Below are 15,237 nucleotides of genomic sequence, written 5' to 3'. Positions count from 1 at the left end.
AATCAAGAATAACAAACCATTAAAATGTGCTCGGATTACAGCTGGGAGACAGGACTCTCACCGTCATGAAGAGAAAAATCACAATCGACGAGCAGCTAAGGTCGAAGATGACTGAATGAGCCTACAACACGTTCTAACGAAAGCGCACTACACCGACACCAAAGAACCTCTCCTACTCAAAATAAGCTACGAATTAAACCCCAACTACTTTGACTTGGCCAAAGATATCCAGGAAATCGCAAAGGAGCACTTCCTCCACGAGGCAGAGGATGTGGACGAGTTTCGTGATGAGTTGCCGGATGGATTTAGAGTTTAATTTGGGAGAAAAATATGCATTGACCATGAGGGTGTAATAATGTTGTAGTACACTAAGCCCTAGAAATCACGGCCCATCTTTAGACGCATTCAGGCACCGTCGCTATATTGATTTATATTCCGTTGGACCAACCGAACTGATACAAGGATAGGCTTACAGAATAACGCGATATGGGTCATAAGTTCGCAACTAGGGTACGTACCTGAAAATGCAAAGCAAACAGCAGATTGTGACCAATTAATGTTTTACACGCAAGTAGCCATGCTCAGTATTATCACCCCCATGGGTATGAGCAAGAGACAACGATATATCGTATAGCTGTTTTCTCGTCGACTATTATCCGTGAGCATATTGCTGCGCCGCACTCATCTCCAATACATAGTTCACTTCGTGAGCAAATAAGTGCAGTGTGATAGTGCTCTGCATGGAACTTGAGGCTGTGGTGAGATAGGTGTAATCCCCGGCCCTAAGCCCTCATAGACACGGGCCATTATTATCCTGGACATAATCACGTGAATCAGTCGCGTTTGAAGTGTGTAGTAGACACTGATGATGATATGATGTGTGAATTTTGTCGAATTACCGAATATCTGCATAAAATAACTAGAGACACATTCACTAGCAAGACATTGGTAATCCGAGGACAAGTTGAATTTCGGTATGTATCAATAGGCTGAAAGATCACCCGAACCCCACGTACGATAAGATAGACCCCTCGCGGGGAAACGATATAAACACCACTCATACAACTTTCTTCCATATTCCGATAGACACAGACACGCCTTCAATGGCCTTTCCCTATTACCCTATTCCCTCAGAGCGGGATCTGAAACAGTTTTATATCGGAAAAGATATCGGAGATGTACCGAAACCGTCCGTCGTGCTTGACGTAGTAATTATCAAGGAGCACTGCGAGCGAATGCTGCAGACCGTCAAGGCCCTAGATGTTGGCTTTCGGGCACACGTAAAGACTCATAAGGTAATGTCTCATGATAATGGATTTGAACAATTCATACTGACAATGTCTCGGAAGACACCACAGATCGCCCAGTTGCAAGTCGGCCATGGTAGTGAAGACGCCAACTTTGTCGCGTCAACTGTGCTAGAGATCGAATGGCTTGCTCCGTTGCTCAAGGACCTTAAGCGACAAGGTCGTCGATTCAACACTCTCTACGGAATTCCTTTGGTGCCATCGCAGGCGACTCGATTGGCAAAGATTGCCCGCGAACTCGGCCCCGGAAGCATTACGGTAATGATAGACCACCCGGTTCAGGTTGAGTATCTCAAGGCTTTTCAAGTGGCAGCGGGATTTCCGGCCTACGTGTTCATCAAGGTTGACTGCGGCTACCACCGAGCGGGATTACCTCCAGCCATGTTGAACAAGAACGGATTACTGGAGAAGCTAGCGGAAGCGGAAAAAGAGGGCTATGCTGTTATTCTCGGGGTGTACTCACACAATAGTTTAAGTTACGCAGGAAGCACACCAGATGAGGCGATGGAATATTTAGCAGCGGAAATCGTCAGCTGCAGAGAGGCTATCAAACACAACTCCCATTTCTTGTCGGGTAGAGAGTTGGTGATCAGCGTCGGCGCTACACCGCAAGTGGTGTCTTCGAACAATCTCCTGAGAAGCTCGTCTAGCTCAGCGGCAGAGAGGTTGAAAAATCTGCTGCACAATCCATCCGAGTCTAGTATTCCCGTCAAAGTTGAACTCCACGCCGGTGTTTATCCAGTTCTCGACATGCAGCAGTTCAGCACTAATGCCAGACAATCCTCCGGCAAACTGGAAGAAGAAGTCGCCATCTCCGTTCTAGCTGAAGTATGCAGTATATACAACGATGGAGAGCGATCTAAACCAGAGGCCCTTGTCGCAGCGGGGTCTTTGGCCTTAGGACGAGAGCCATGCAAAGCGTACCCAGGATGGGGAGTTGTGAGTGACTGGAGACGGGGGTCGGGGAATTCGAGGTTGATCGTCGAACGGATCAGCCAGGAGCATGCGATTCTCGCATGGGAAGATGGCGGAAGCAGTGAGATACCGTTAAAAATTGGGCAGTCTGTACGGATTTATCCCAACCATGCGTGCGTGACTGGGGCAATGTACGGGTGGTATTTGGTTGTGGATTCGAGTGAGGATCAGGGCGCTTCGACGGTTGTAGATGTGTGGGTACGGATTGGGGGTTGGTAGATGACCTTGAGCTGTATGTTTTAGAACACGGTATGCCACTGATACAACTTGTCATGCTTGGAGTGCTCAAGAATAGAGAGGAGAAGTTCTAAAAGCATTCTCGTTCCTAACCTAAAAGGTAATCACGAGAGACCAAACGAAGCCACCACCGCACGCTGGCATACGCCTAGTGTGCGAGCACGGGAGCCATCGGCTTTCCACGCTTGGGGCACCTGGGAGCGAACCTGATATCGGCGACAGTCAGCGATGAGCCTTACAGTCTGAGTGGCTTTTACACACAAGTATTCGACCGGAAGCAACATTGCATCCAAATGGAGGACGACGCCAATGGCCCAAACGCCAATAGCGAATAGGGGAAAGTTTGTAGACGGATTTGATGATTTCAATGGCCACAGCGGAATTGGAGGAGTACTGAAGAGGCACATGTATGTGGTTAGCTATTGATCCGCTGCTGAAGAAGGAAGTTGGGTCAGGGTGTTACCTTACCACGGTTGCGTGTTTGGAAAAGGTGGAAGGTGAAGCGATCAAAACGATGAAAACGGTGGAATAGAATGGAGTATTTGATGAAGCGGATGGTAGAGATGGAAAGGAGGTAAAGCATGCAAGAACATAGAGTGGAAACGTTTGTAGAAGCACGAAGACGCAAAGGGAAGTGGCTTAGGTAACAGGAGTATGCCCATACTACACCTCTACACTCGAGAGGGTTGTCTACACTCTTGATGGATTTATCAGGCTACGCTCACTATTCTATTATTGACTATCCTTGAGCAACAGGAGAGATTCACTCGTACATGTTATTTGCTGATTTCCAATACCCGAGAGATCCTGGGTGGATCAGAATTCCGCAGTCACGATCACGAGATACATAGCCCATGCTCAGTGGGAAGGCCGTTGAACCTGGGCCCGGTCATTGACCTTGTCTGGATGAGCAGTACATCTTATTCATGCCACACAGTGGAGCAAAGTAGATCTTTAAAGCCGTATTGTCATTCATATCATAGCAAGACGATATTCCCGACACGAAAGACGAATAATCACGGCGAACGGGATCGAAAGGAGCCAATTATTCAGAGAACGGGAAGATATGACGATCGCATTCGGAGCACTTCGGGGAGTATCTATGATGAATGAATGAAAGTTAGCTTCGACCCTCCAATATTTGCCGTGCGTGCTAGACTCCAACTCACGAGACCCCTTGAATTTAAGACCACGCTGGTAGCCCATATTCCGAGACCATGAGGGAGGATAAGCGACAGATATTGATGGTTCGATGAACAGAGCGGCGTTAGAAGGAGACTGCAAGAGAGGAACCGGAGTCAGTTGCTGATCTGTTGGTGGAGGTCTCGGAGTTGCGTTAGGTACTTACCATGGTGATTTTATTACTGGGGTAGTGAGAAATGGAGTAATGTCACGCTGTTAATGTAACAAAGGGGATATAGGAGGAAACGGTGAAGACGGTTGTAGTTGAGAGATGGATATTGTGCCTTCTACTCTGTCCTGATCACCGCAGACAGAATATTTCTTGGGTTGACCTTCTGAGTTTCTCAATTTTTGTTAGTCCAATTGCAGCTAATGCTTGAAGCATTACTTCCAACGTCATATATTTACAGTTCGAGTTCATCTGCGAGTCTCGAGATAATGGAACTTGGTTAACCATAAATCTGTTTCCTGTGCTTTCGAGATTCCTGGAATGACCAGGAAGCCCTGAGCCCCGGTACCATCGTTTTGGTAGAAGTATTCATGGTACCTGAATATCTGTTTTGCCATCTGCAATTGTTGGTCCCTTTCTGTGCTTGCCTCGATGCTGGTATCTGTTTTCCGAACTATATTTTGCAATCGGCGGCTCACTGAAGATTCCCGTGATCAGTGTTGATGTTTTCCCTGACATGTATAAAAAATGAACACGGAAGACGCAAAGCTGCCGTTTCAACTATCATCCAACATTGGTGGGCCATTGGTAACAGATCACCGAACGCCCCACTCAGCTTTACCCTGAGTTTTCCCAGAATTCTTTTTGGCCTCTTCAGTCACCCACGTTCTGGACTGATTGCTATTTTCAGAGTTCGCAACTTGATATCTGTCTTGTCTATCAGCATCGGACAAGGCTTAAGTGGCCTGTACTAATATCTATCGAATGTACTCGAGGAGGCAGAGCGAGTGTAAAATGATAACACTGTAACGGAAGCCCTGATCACAGCCGAAACTTCTGAGACAACACCCAATTTTATCTCATCACCGATCAAGATGGTTTGCAAGTAAGTGAACATGATAGTGTCACGTTCGTAACCATATAGGGACCGCAACCACTGCGAAAACGGCCAGTTTTATGCCGTTGCTGATGGAGATGGTTTGTAAGTCATCGACCTTCATTATCGTAGGAAGGCCCTGCGCAAGATATGGATGGACCAGTAGATATTCCAGCCGCTTCATGCTGAGGTTGAGAGATGAGGAAGAGAGAGAGGATTAAGATAGGATTTTGGAGAACCCAGGAAAAATTGGTAGAGTGGTGAATGAAGGACTACTAGGGCTAGCTAGTTTTCAGCGGTAGTCTAGTAGCGCCAATGACATTCACCTGCTCTTCCATTTGTCGAGCAATCGGAGGTTGAGATAGATGGGCTAGAGATGCCTGGTTAGAGGTTATAAAGACAGCTACTCATGGTTCAAAGACAACCCAAGATTATATTTGAATGGCGCAGGTTCGAAATATAATGGCATTGTCAACGTTAAGTATGTACACATTATTGCTTCGATATTGAACAGGCTAGGACGTCTTGTTCCCCCCGCACCAGCAACGCCCATCTCCTTCCCGCTCGACCTGAACCGTGATGTCCATGTTCTTTTCTCGTAGAAAATCAATAGTCCGTTGCCGTACATCTTCGAGGTCTGCTCCTCGCGATGCAATGACGTGGATCACACCTAAGACGTGCGGGTCGTGGTTGTCATGGTCATGGTCGTGGTGATCGTGATCGGCACAATGGCTGTGATGGCCGTGATCGTGACTATGACTGTGACTGCGGTGGTGCCCGTGACCGTGGCCATGGCCGTGACTGTGACCGTGGCCGTGGCCGTGACTGTGACTGTGACCGTGGCTGTGGCTATGTCCATGGTGACGGTGGTCGTGGTTATCGCCAGAAGCATTGGTATCATCGAGCCAGAATTTTGGCACAGTGTATCCCACGACACCCCGTATAGCACTAACACCACCAAGGGTATCACGGAGGTTGTACTCCACGTCCGCCGGAAGGGTAAGGAGTAGCGATTTGGCGGTACTAGAAACGAGAGGAACCGCTGACGCAAAGATTAAAATGGCAATCAAGCAAGACGCGATGGGGTCGTATCCTGCCCAGCCGGAGTAATGCACAAGAATGGTCGATATCACCACGGCCACCGAACCAAGGGTATCGGCGAGAATATGGAGGAAGATGCCATGCATGTTCTCGTTTCCGTGAGAATGTCCATGACCGTGGTCATGTCCATGATGTGCGTGTCCGTGTTCAAACGCCATGATACCGATTAAGTTGACGAGAAGACCAGCAACGCTGACAACTAGAAGTTCACCAATGCGATTCATCTCGCTGCCAGAGGACAATCGTTCGATTGCTTCGTAGATGATCTCAACGCTGATGATCCTGCGACACTGTTAGCACGGTAACAGAAAACGATATCTGAGGACCTACATGAGGAAGATACCATTGGCAAAACCGGACAGAGTGTCTACCTTGCCATATCCATAAGGAAACCTCGAGTTCGATGGCCATTTACTCATGATGGCGGCACAGAGACCGACCACAAGGGCAAGACAATCGAAAAACATGTGGATACTGTCACTCAAAAGCCCCAGAGATCCAGTCAAGAAGCCGTAAGACAGCTGGACCATCATGAAGCCGAAATTCAAACTGGACCATGTTAGCACCAAACCTTCAACCAAGGAGAGGATGACGTACGTCATGAAATAGAAAATCCGACGAGAGTCGCTTTCTTTGAGAATGCTGTACAAAAGCGGATACGGCTCGCAAAAATTAAGAATCATTTTAGTTACCCTCGAAGGCTCTTTGTGGGAATGCGAGTGTGCAGGGTGATTATGGTGGGTGTGATTGTGCGAATGCGCCTCAAGTCGTAAATGCCTGTCATCGAATCTAGCTGCAAGAACAGACACTGCAGCTATAACACAGCGTGAAACATAGACGGTGAAGAGGTCACTCTGAAAAGATGGCGAGCAAAACAATGATGCAGCACCTGCTCCGACGGCATGCCCAAGCTTCTGCGGAGACCGTATGCCAGAGGATAACGAGCATAAGAAAGACACGGCGAACGCGCCTGTGGTAAGTCCGAAGTAAATCAGATCTACCCCTCCTGGAGACGGTATGCCGGAGACGATCACAGTTGCCAGCGCCAGTAATACTCCAGAAAGCAGGTTGACCAAGGCATTGTCCGAGGGAGTGTCCGATGATAAACCCGCTTCAGAAGACTTTCTTGGGGATAGTGGATCGGGGGTAATTTCGGAAGTAGATCCCGGGAGATCGGCAGCAAATGGCGGGCGAATGACGAAAACAGCGACGAGCAAAGCCACATACCCCATAAATGGCTGCTCGTCCAGACTCGAGCCCGATCCAAATAAGCTGAAGAGAACCACAATTGCCAGGAGACCAATAGAAACCTTCTTCTGTCCAAACCGCTCTTGCCCGCTGTTTGAAGCTACCGTTGGGATACCGGATGCGAATGCGAGGGATAGCGCAAATGCGACAAGGAAACCGCCGACTCCCAACCCTGCATAGACTGGTAGACCAATGGAGCATGCTCGTATGAATGCACCGCTGACAATGCCGCCGCTGAGCTTGGGTAATGCGGCGAGTGACAATCCCTGACCCTTCAGAGCTGCATCACCGCATCCCCATAGCACTAGTATACCAGCCGTTAATGCACAGGCTTTGCTTCCAATTCCCTCCAAGTATGCGCTAGCCGCTACCACATCAACATCGTCGACTGGTGACTCGAGTGTCGTTGACTGTGTGTATTGCGTAGAGAACCAGGATAGAGCGATCCAAGGAAGGGTGATAAGGAAACCTGTCAAAATCTCATTACTGCGAGAGTTGTTAGATAACCTTATCCTGACTTCAGCTCAGCGAGACGTTTGACTTACCCCTTGCTCTTTTCAGGCTCAACTAACAGAGCTGGTGTGTCCGGCTCATAATTTGGTTCCATTCGATGATCTTCAAACACAGTAGTCACCGGGGAAGGTGTCCACTGGTCGTAATGCATGGAGCCCTGCGAATGGGAATGATGGTGGCCATGCCACGACGGACGCGAAGCATGGCCATTGGAGTATGCGGCACCAACCACGGGCTGCGGGGAGAACGGTTGAACTGGGGGCAATGGCGAAGGAACGGCAATAGGATTAGGGACCTGCCCGTAGCGTGTTGATCTCGAATGGCCACGGCTGCGACTGTGTCCATGCCCTGCCTTGGAGGCGGGGGGATTGGCATCCGCACTGGACACGGGTGTCCCCGTTGACATTGTTCCTTAGTCGTGATGTCGGCGCTTCAACACGAATGTCAGGTCAATCCGGAGCGTCAATTTCGTGAAAGGAAAGGAGACGACGTGGTCAAAGAAGTCGACTGGGGGCGTTCAGCCAAGACCGGCGGATAATCGGGGAGCTTCAGCAGGTCAATGCAGACGACCGGCCAGACGATTGCGACCAAAGACACGGCATAGCGTTAAAGTCGACACGCTTAAGAGTCGCAATTGCAGGACGACCGCACTGACCACGAAAAGGACACTGCAAATTGAGACCAATGGCGGAAAACACAGTACTAATGCTCGTGGAGGAGAGATTCGAGGTCAATGTCAAGAGATAACAGGGGGCGGGGCACGTGATCGACAGGTCGAGGACCGTGGATCTGCGGAGACTGATACAATTCCGACACGATAACAAGACGTCTCCATGGGACGAGGCAGTTCACTTACAGCACTTCAGTCATGATCGACGAGGGAGCACGGTAAATTAGCCGGAAACATAACCTCCAACATGATCGAGACCCTTATCAGTCTCGCGTTCTATGCATCCACAGCGATCACGTTCCTGATCCTCCTTCTCCCATCGCAATACGAACCCAGACGAGCTTCAGATTCGAAGCAGAATGCATCATCCGAGCCCAAAACAAGGATTCAGATCCTGGTACTGGGGGATATTGGCCACAGCCCGCGTATGCAGTACCATGCGCTAAGCGTTGCCAAACACGGTGGTCAAGTCGATATCATTGGGTATCATGGTGAGCTTACGATCTATGCTCCATAACCTAAATCCATTGGCATACTGATTATTGGTTGTAGAATCAGAACTTCATCCCGACATATCCTTTAACCCCCGAATCACCATCGTCCCAATTCCACCGCACCCCGCGTTCCTACAAACTAGCAACAAGCTCCTCTTCCTCGTCTTCGCGCCGTTGAAAATTATATTCCAAGTTCTCAGTTTGTGGAGATGTCTCGCATATCAAACCGAACCGGCCAAATGGCTCCTTGCTCAGAATCCACCGTCGATTCCTACACTTGCGATTGCCTCCCTTGTCTGCTTTCTCCGTCATACCAACTTGGTTGTGGATTGGCATAACTTTGGATACTCGATACTCGCGCTGAAGCTAGGGGATACTCATCCAGTGGTCCGGTTTTCGAAGCGGTTTGAGAGGGTGTTTTGCAGATACGCCACGGCGCATCTCTGCGTCACAGAAGCTATGACATCCGTCTTGAAGAGGGATTTTGCTTTGGAAGCACCGATCTTGCCTCTACACGATCGGCCGGCCAGCCATCTACAACCTATCCACGACACGCAAGTCCGACAGGACTTCATCAGCTCTGTACCGGAAACAAGCTCTGCCAAGTCTGTCTTGGGAACTGAAGATTTCCGGGTTCTGGTCAGTTCCACATCCTGGACCCCAGACGAAGACTTCTCACTCCTCATCGACGCACTTTGCGAATACTCCAAGTTGGCGACTACTTCTAAGCCTTCGCTACCGCCAATCCTCACCATTATCACCGGTAAAGGCCCTCAAAAGGCAATATACTTGAAGAAGATATCCGATCTCGAAATAGCCGGACGCCTCCAAAAGGTCAGCATCCGTACCGCGTGGCTGACCACAGAAAACTACGCCAAACTCCTCGCATCCGCTTCGCTGGGGGTTAGCCTACACACAAGCAGCAGTGGGGTTGACCTTCCGATGAAAGTTGTCGATATGTTCGGGGCTGGGTTACCAGTTGTGGGCTGGAACCGCTTCGAAGCCTGGCCGGAGCTGGTGACTGAGGGTGTCAATGGGAGGGGGTTTGGGAGCGTGGACGAGCTTGTAGAACAGCTTGTTGATCTCTTTGGGGATTTGACGAAGTTAGAAAAGCTTCGTGCTGGTGCTCTTCGAGAGAGTGAGCGTCGCTGGGATGGTGAGTGGGATCCCGTAGCTGGAAAACTTCTAGGCTTATTATGATCTACAAAAGCATTTTCCGCGTGTAGTCGAATTATATTCAATCTTGGTATCACCAACGTAAAACAGCACGCTATGGCCTAAATTTCCCACCGCAGTAAATACAAATATCGAACGCATCACAGAGCGTCTGGCACGTCGTCCGAACACCCTCATCATAGTGGGAACCGAGAAGATCGCCGTCTAGATACTCGGTTCCGCAATCAGAGCAGAACTTCGAGACTCCCGGTTCCTGGATGGATAGGAATGTCAAGTTGCATCGAGCTATGGATGCAGTTAGTACATTATACAGAAGCAAATAGAGAGGAGGTGAAGGGGTTCCGAGACATACCAAAAACATGGCCATTTGCGCATTGTGACTCACTTATCGAGTTGCATGCAATACCGGCGTCGCAGATGTCACATTGCTCGAAGATTTCTTTGACTGGTGGTTCTAACTTCTCAAGGGATTTCGGTTCAACGACGCTCGAACGGGCCATCTCCTCGCGGAAATCTAATACCGTGATTGCCATCAACCAATCCAATGATTTTCGGGCACGGATGAGAAGCACTTCGTTTTCACAGTCGAGAATAGCACAGCGTGCTGCAGCGTAAATCACCTTCTTGGACAGTTCGCTGTAGCCGTCGGGTCTCTGCTCCGCGTGTAGTATGTATCCTAGAACAGCTTCGCGCTTCGCACGCTGCAGTTCTGCTGTTTGATCTGCGAGTGGCTTGCTCATGGCAGTTGCGCTTTCTTCCTCGCTCTGTTTGTCCAGGCGGATGAAGACGACTGTGGTGCGTTCTTCTGCGGCAGTGCGGTACTCGATCATATCCTTAGGATGCACGGTGAAGGCGACAGCAAGATGGCCGTTGTGACATGCCAAACCCCAGATCCTCCCGGTGACCATGCCACCAAGATCGCGGTCGATATCGAATTGGTCGGTGTAGTCGTCAATTGCAGCTTTCCATGGCGGTAGAGAGAAGGGAATTTGGTCTGAAACGCCGTTGAATGCTTGCGCTGCTCCGTAGCCCCCGATTGTGCTTAGGTAGAGCGTAGACTGTTGGTCTCTTTCGTTTGACGTGCTAGACATCCCTGGTTATCGTCAGTCATAAAAATAGCACTAGGTAGAATGTCAAGGACCTTACCACTAATCGGTTCCCAGTGTCTCGACTCGTCCGTCTGTAAGCCGCTAACGGTGTTTTCATGAAATGGCCATTCTTGCGTTTGTATCTCAGTGTTTTCAATTTCGCCTGTTAGGTATCGAAATGCGGGAACAGATATGACAACAAGCCCGCCGAAAATACCAGCAGTGAGCAGTACCTCTTGGGATCTTCCCTGGAAGATGGTAAGTGGAGAGTCAAGACTATGGTTTCGATACCTACAGTATAAAGCCACTGAAAAGGGCCTGTGAAGTGACGATCCTGAGATAGCCCGGAAGGTGCATCAAGCTCCGCAGCATTAGCGATTGTTTTGTGAGGAGAATCGGATTCCGTGGTATCATTCTGATGCGTTAACGCTACATCCAATTTGATGACTCTCACTTTCGTGCCGTAAAGGATTACCACATTACTAGTCACGGAGTAGGCATCCTGTTGCGTCTCAGATGTCTGAGATAGCCATGGGCCACAGGAAAGCTGTGAAGCCTTGATTCGAGACTTGAGTGCCGTAGAGAATACAGATCCAGGGTGGATCATGGGATAGTTACCCGCCAGGTCACCCAGCGCAGTAACACTTAATAGATTGAACCCATAGGAATTTGTAGAGTTGGCTTCCAACCTGGACCGTTGCGTTCGTAGGAATATCACCTCATTATCATCATTCGTCACTGCTAGCAACTGCACGCCCCAGCGCGTTTCAGCATCTGGTACCGAGTACGGAGTACTGGGCTCATCCGAACGCGCGGGTTTAATGGGTGGACACCATGAAAAGCTGCGTATCGTCGACTTCCGTAGTCTCGGGCCTTCTTCCTCGACCAGAGGTTCGAAATATGACTTCAGGGCGTCATTTACGATTGCAACCCGCGTCCATTTCCCTGGCCCAGCCGGTTCATAAAACGAGAGCATCAAATTCGATGTCAGTACGCTAAGGACACACCGTCGGTGTCTTCCAAGTCCCGGAGGAGACCATTTCAGGCCAACGATCGTACTATTGGACTGTTCCGCCCCGATTGAGAATGTTTGACGGTCTTGTGGATAGATCACGGGCCATTCGCTGGCGGTGAAAAGGTTAGTTCGGAAACGGGAGAAATGCCATTGGCCTCCAGCCGTTCCGGTGTCATTTGTTGTTTGTTCAGCAGTACTTCGTGGCGTCTGTATCCTCGTTAGTATAAGATCTGTTCGTGGTCCAACTTGGTAAAGCAGTGCAGGGTCACAAACTAGGATGTGGACATATTCCCCCGCGGCCACCGCCAACTCTCCATCATCTGACCATGAAAGACAATCGTAACAAGAAGGAAAGATCCGAAGAGTGACAGGGCTCAACATGGTCGAATGCTCATGGATATCCCCATCTGGCGTTGCATGTTTATCAAGCAGAATTCCGTTCCGATGCCTCGTTCCTTTTCGGTTGCCTTTTTCAGTTAGTCGCAATCACGTGGACCCACTCATCATAATTGACGTCATTTGATTGGCTCACTACAATCTAGATACATACGAGCACATAGAAAGGCATACGTTGTGCGATTTCAGTATGAAAGAACGAACAGGACAGATATTTTTCAGCAAGTACTAATTAATAAGAATATTGCCTTCGAAGTTCCATACAATTCGGCATGGACCGTCGTGAAAAAGCTCTCCGAATAACCCATGCAAATGCTTCCAGAGCATGCCCAAGGAACATACGGCTGGAAGTCTCCTATACTCCGGCTCTATTTCTCTGCCGAGACAAGTCTAATCCAGCACATGAGGCATTTTTACGGATATATAAATAGATCTCGCACCTTGGAACTGAGAGACCCCCTGCCCATGCGCACACAACAAGCCGGGAAAGCACACGCGTTGTGATGTTGAAGCCCTGAAGAAATTCTACATAGAGGGTGCTCAACATGTACCGGTTTGCTTGGGCTACAAGGAGGAAACACAGGACCAGAGCGACTTGGTGGCTGGAGGATACGTCCTGTATATCTTATGGAACAAAATGCCCGGCGTACGCTTGGATAAAACCATGGTCTGGTCCCTCAAGAACTCTGTCGAGCGCGCTTATATTCAGCAGGATCTGGTTCCGGCCTACAGGTGAGTTAGTATTATAGTTTGTGATTGCTGAATAGGACTCTGACTTATCTGAAGGGAGCTCTACACCTTCAGGCATAATCCGTTACGCTACTGTGCTAACCATTCGATATGGGACCAGGCCAATAAAAAAGTGTAAGCTCCTATTGCTTTCTTCTGCTTTAGATGTGGACGCTCAAACGATGTGCTTTCCCAACAGGTCCATCATAGGGTTCAGCCTGACGAAGCCGATGAGAAGCGATCATGCGTGGAACGAGAAACTGTATGCCGCATGGGACTTAGCCAAACCTCCACCAACTGTTAAATGGTCGAAACCTGGATATATCCATTGGAATATGGATAAATGGGGGCTTTATACTGGCTTGGGCGAAACGGCCTACTACGGCAACTGAGGGTAGAATACCTGATTGCTTGCAATGGTACTGCCCAAGGTAATGAGTGTTGTTCAATGAGAGCTGGACGCCTGCGTCGGAGCTGGCTGCTAATCAGATTGTAAGTACCCTTGCTCATTATCGCCTGTCCTCAATTTTCCTCGTGAATACTTGGCCTAATGTAGAGTCTATGTAGCTTGAAAAAAGCGTCAATCGGCCGGTTATTTTCATTGCCCATTCCCTCACAGGGTTTATCGTAGAACGGGTCCTGATACACTGCAGAACTGCTACGTCGGACGATCTCGTTCATCTCCGCTCGGTCTACGTCTCAACTTACGGAATACTATTTATGGCCACTTCACACAGTGTGCTGAGTGCGACAGCCCTGCCTTCCGTCTTGGAGCGTGTTCTTCGCTTTGTAGTACCGTCAGTTGTTCTAAGTACCTCCCTGAAATTGCTTTCTCCTCTGAGAGCGCAAAGAGAGACCATTGAAAACGACAAGTCTCTTTGAGAGCTTTCGGGATGAGCTCGCCGTACTGTGTTTTAATGAAACGAGCTCAGTGACCCCAACACTCTGACTTCTTCCGGGATTGTTAGAGCTCAAATCACAGACTCCGCGGATACTACTGGTGATCAGATTACATCTGGTGGTTCACTGTCCTACTACTTTGACTACGTGTTTACTGGTGCTTTGAATAAGTGTGTCGGGGCTTTGACCCTATCGCCGACGTCTGCCACGGATGACCCAAGAGAGATCCACGCCCAGACCTAGAAGCCTTTACCTCTACTCCTATTTCCTATAGCCCGTGACCATTCGGATGCAGAATGGTGTCGCAGATGCGCCATTGAGTGTGAGGCATGCTGTCCGAAAACCAGCTGACATGCTATCTTGAAAAGAGCATATTAAAGTTTTGAAGACGACGTAAATCTCACCCGCAAGCCCATATGATCTTTGGGCTCACATGTCTAACTGTGTTCAAAAACAGATGACTAGCGTCGCAAACAACCCGAGAGGGCTTGGAGCAAGCGAGTGAAAGAAAGCACAGAGTTTCTTGAAAAGAAGAGGTTGTTCGCAGAAATACGGCAAGAGGTTTTAATTGGCGTAAGTAGAGACTTGATGTCTGCTCATCTAAGCTAGCCTGAATGATTATGTGGAATTAGCAGCCCAACTGACATTGAAGACTCGAGGCGAGATTTCATCTCTCGAGCACGACCTGCAGGGACACACGGCGGAGCACGTTGGCAAGTATGACTGCCATTTTGAAGTCACAGACTGACGCACTTTGGTGACCTTGACTGTGCCGGTGAGGATTACGGCCTCATCCCTGACCTTGCTGTCACTAACAACAATGGTAATCTGCTCATGGTATGGGAGGCAAAGGTGCACTGCGATAAAGCGAGCAAGGGCAATCTTGAAAGGGCAATCATAAAAGAAGCGTGTACTCCGTCAGTAAAACACCCTAAGCATTTCTGACCGTTATATCTGAGTCCCATGTGTGGGAAGCTAACAGGAAACATAAACGGTGACGCCGCCACGGAAATGCCACGAAAATGAACACCAAAGGCCACGAGGTTTTGTGGCCTTTCCGCCGTCACCCAGAGTTACTCCGTACTGTGGTCAGTGGGTGGAGTAGCTTATAGGAATAACACACAGCCCCTGATAAATGCATTATGCATAACTATCATGAA

The 15,237-nt window shown here is 49.1% G+C and overlaps 5 protein-coding genes across 5 annotated transcripts; 3 read left to right on the top strand and 2 right to left on the bottom strand.

Moving 5' to 3' along the window:
* Positions 1 to 1,103: 1,103 nt before the first annotated feature.
* ACHE_10052A (uncharacterized protein) lies at positions 1,104 to 2,501 on the top strand (the record flags this gene model as incomplete). Its single annotated transcript, XM_043280186.1, has 2 exons — positions 1,104 to 1,295; positions 1,350 to 2,501. 2 exons carry the CDS (start codon positions 1,104 to 1,106, stop codon positions 2,499 to 2,501), a joined length of 1,344 nt encoding a protein of 447 aa, XP_043131172.1.
* A 2,761-nt stretch (positions 2,502 to 5,262) lies between these two features.
* On the bottom strand, positions 5,263 to 8,015 carry MSC2 (metal cation transporter MSC2; the record flags this gene model as incomplete). The annotated part of the gene is made up of 4 exons (XM_043280075.1): positions 5,263 to 6,130; positions 6,179 to 6,397; positions 6,446 to 7,582; positions 7,642 to 8,015. The coding sequence occupies 4 exons, from the start codon at positions 8,013 to 8,015 to the stop codon at positions 5,263 to 5,265; spliced, it is 2,598 nt and encodes an 865-aa protein (XP_043131171.1).
* Positions 8,016 to 8,526: 511 nt separating this feature from the next.
* Positions 8,527 to 9,973, top strand: ALG1 (chitobiosyldiphosphodolichol beta-1,4 mannosyltransferase; the record flags this gene model as incomplete). Its single annotated transcript, XM_043279964.1, has 2 exons — positions 8,527 to 8,770; positions 8,832 to 9,973. 2 exons carry the CDS (start codon positions 8,527 to 8,529, stop codon positions 9,971 to 9,973), a joined length of 1,386 nt encoding a protein of 461 aa, XP_043131170.1.
* Positions 9,974 to 10,043: 70 nt separating this feature from the next.
* On the bottom strand, positions 10,044 to 12,433 carry ACHE_10049S (uncharacterized protein; the record flags this gene model as incomplete). The annotated part of the gene is made up of 5 exons (XM_043279852.1): positions 10,044 to 10,234; positions 10,302 to 11,042; positions 11,096 to 11,285; positions 11,333 to 12,259; positions 12,326 to 12,433. The coding sequence occupies 5 exons, from the start codon at positions 12,431 to 12,433 to the stop codon at positions 10,044 to 10,046; spliced, it is 2,157 nt and encodes a 718-aa protein (XP_043131169.1).
* A 652-nt stretch (positions 12,434 to 13,085) lies between these two features.
* Positions 13,086 to 13,569, top strand: ACHE_10048A (uncharacterized protein; the record flags this gene model as incomplete). The annotated part of the gene is made up of 3 exons (XM_043279741.1): positions 13,086 to 13,180; positions 13,235 to 13,312; positions 13,377 to 13,569. The coding sequence occupies 3 exons, from the start codon at positions 13,086 to 13,088 to the stop codon at positions 13,567 to 13,569; spliced, it is 366 nt and encodes a 121-aa protein (XP_043131168.1).
* Between the last annotated feature and the right edge of the window lie 1,668 nt (positions 13,570 to 15,237).

The sequence above is a fragment of the Aspergillus chevalieri genome, chromosome 1, assembly GCF_016861735.1.
Source record: "Aspergillus chevalieri M1 DNA, chromosome 1, nearly complete sequence".
NCBI lineage: Eukaryota > Fungi > Ascomycota > Eurotiomycetes > Eurotiales > Aspergillaceae > Aspergillus > Aspergillus chevalieri.
Note: the sequence above shows the minus strand (reverse complement) of the source record. Positions and strands in the feature narration are given on the sequence as shown.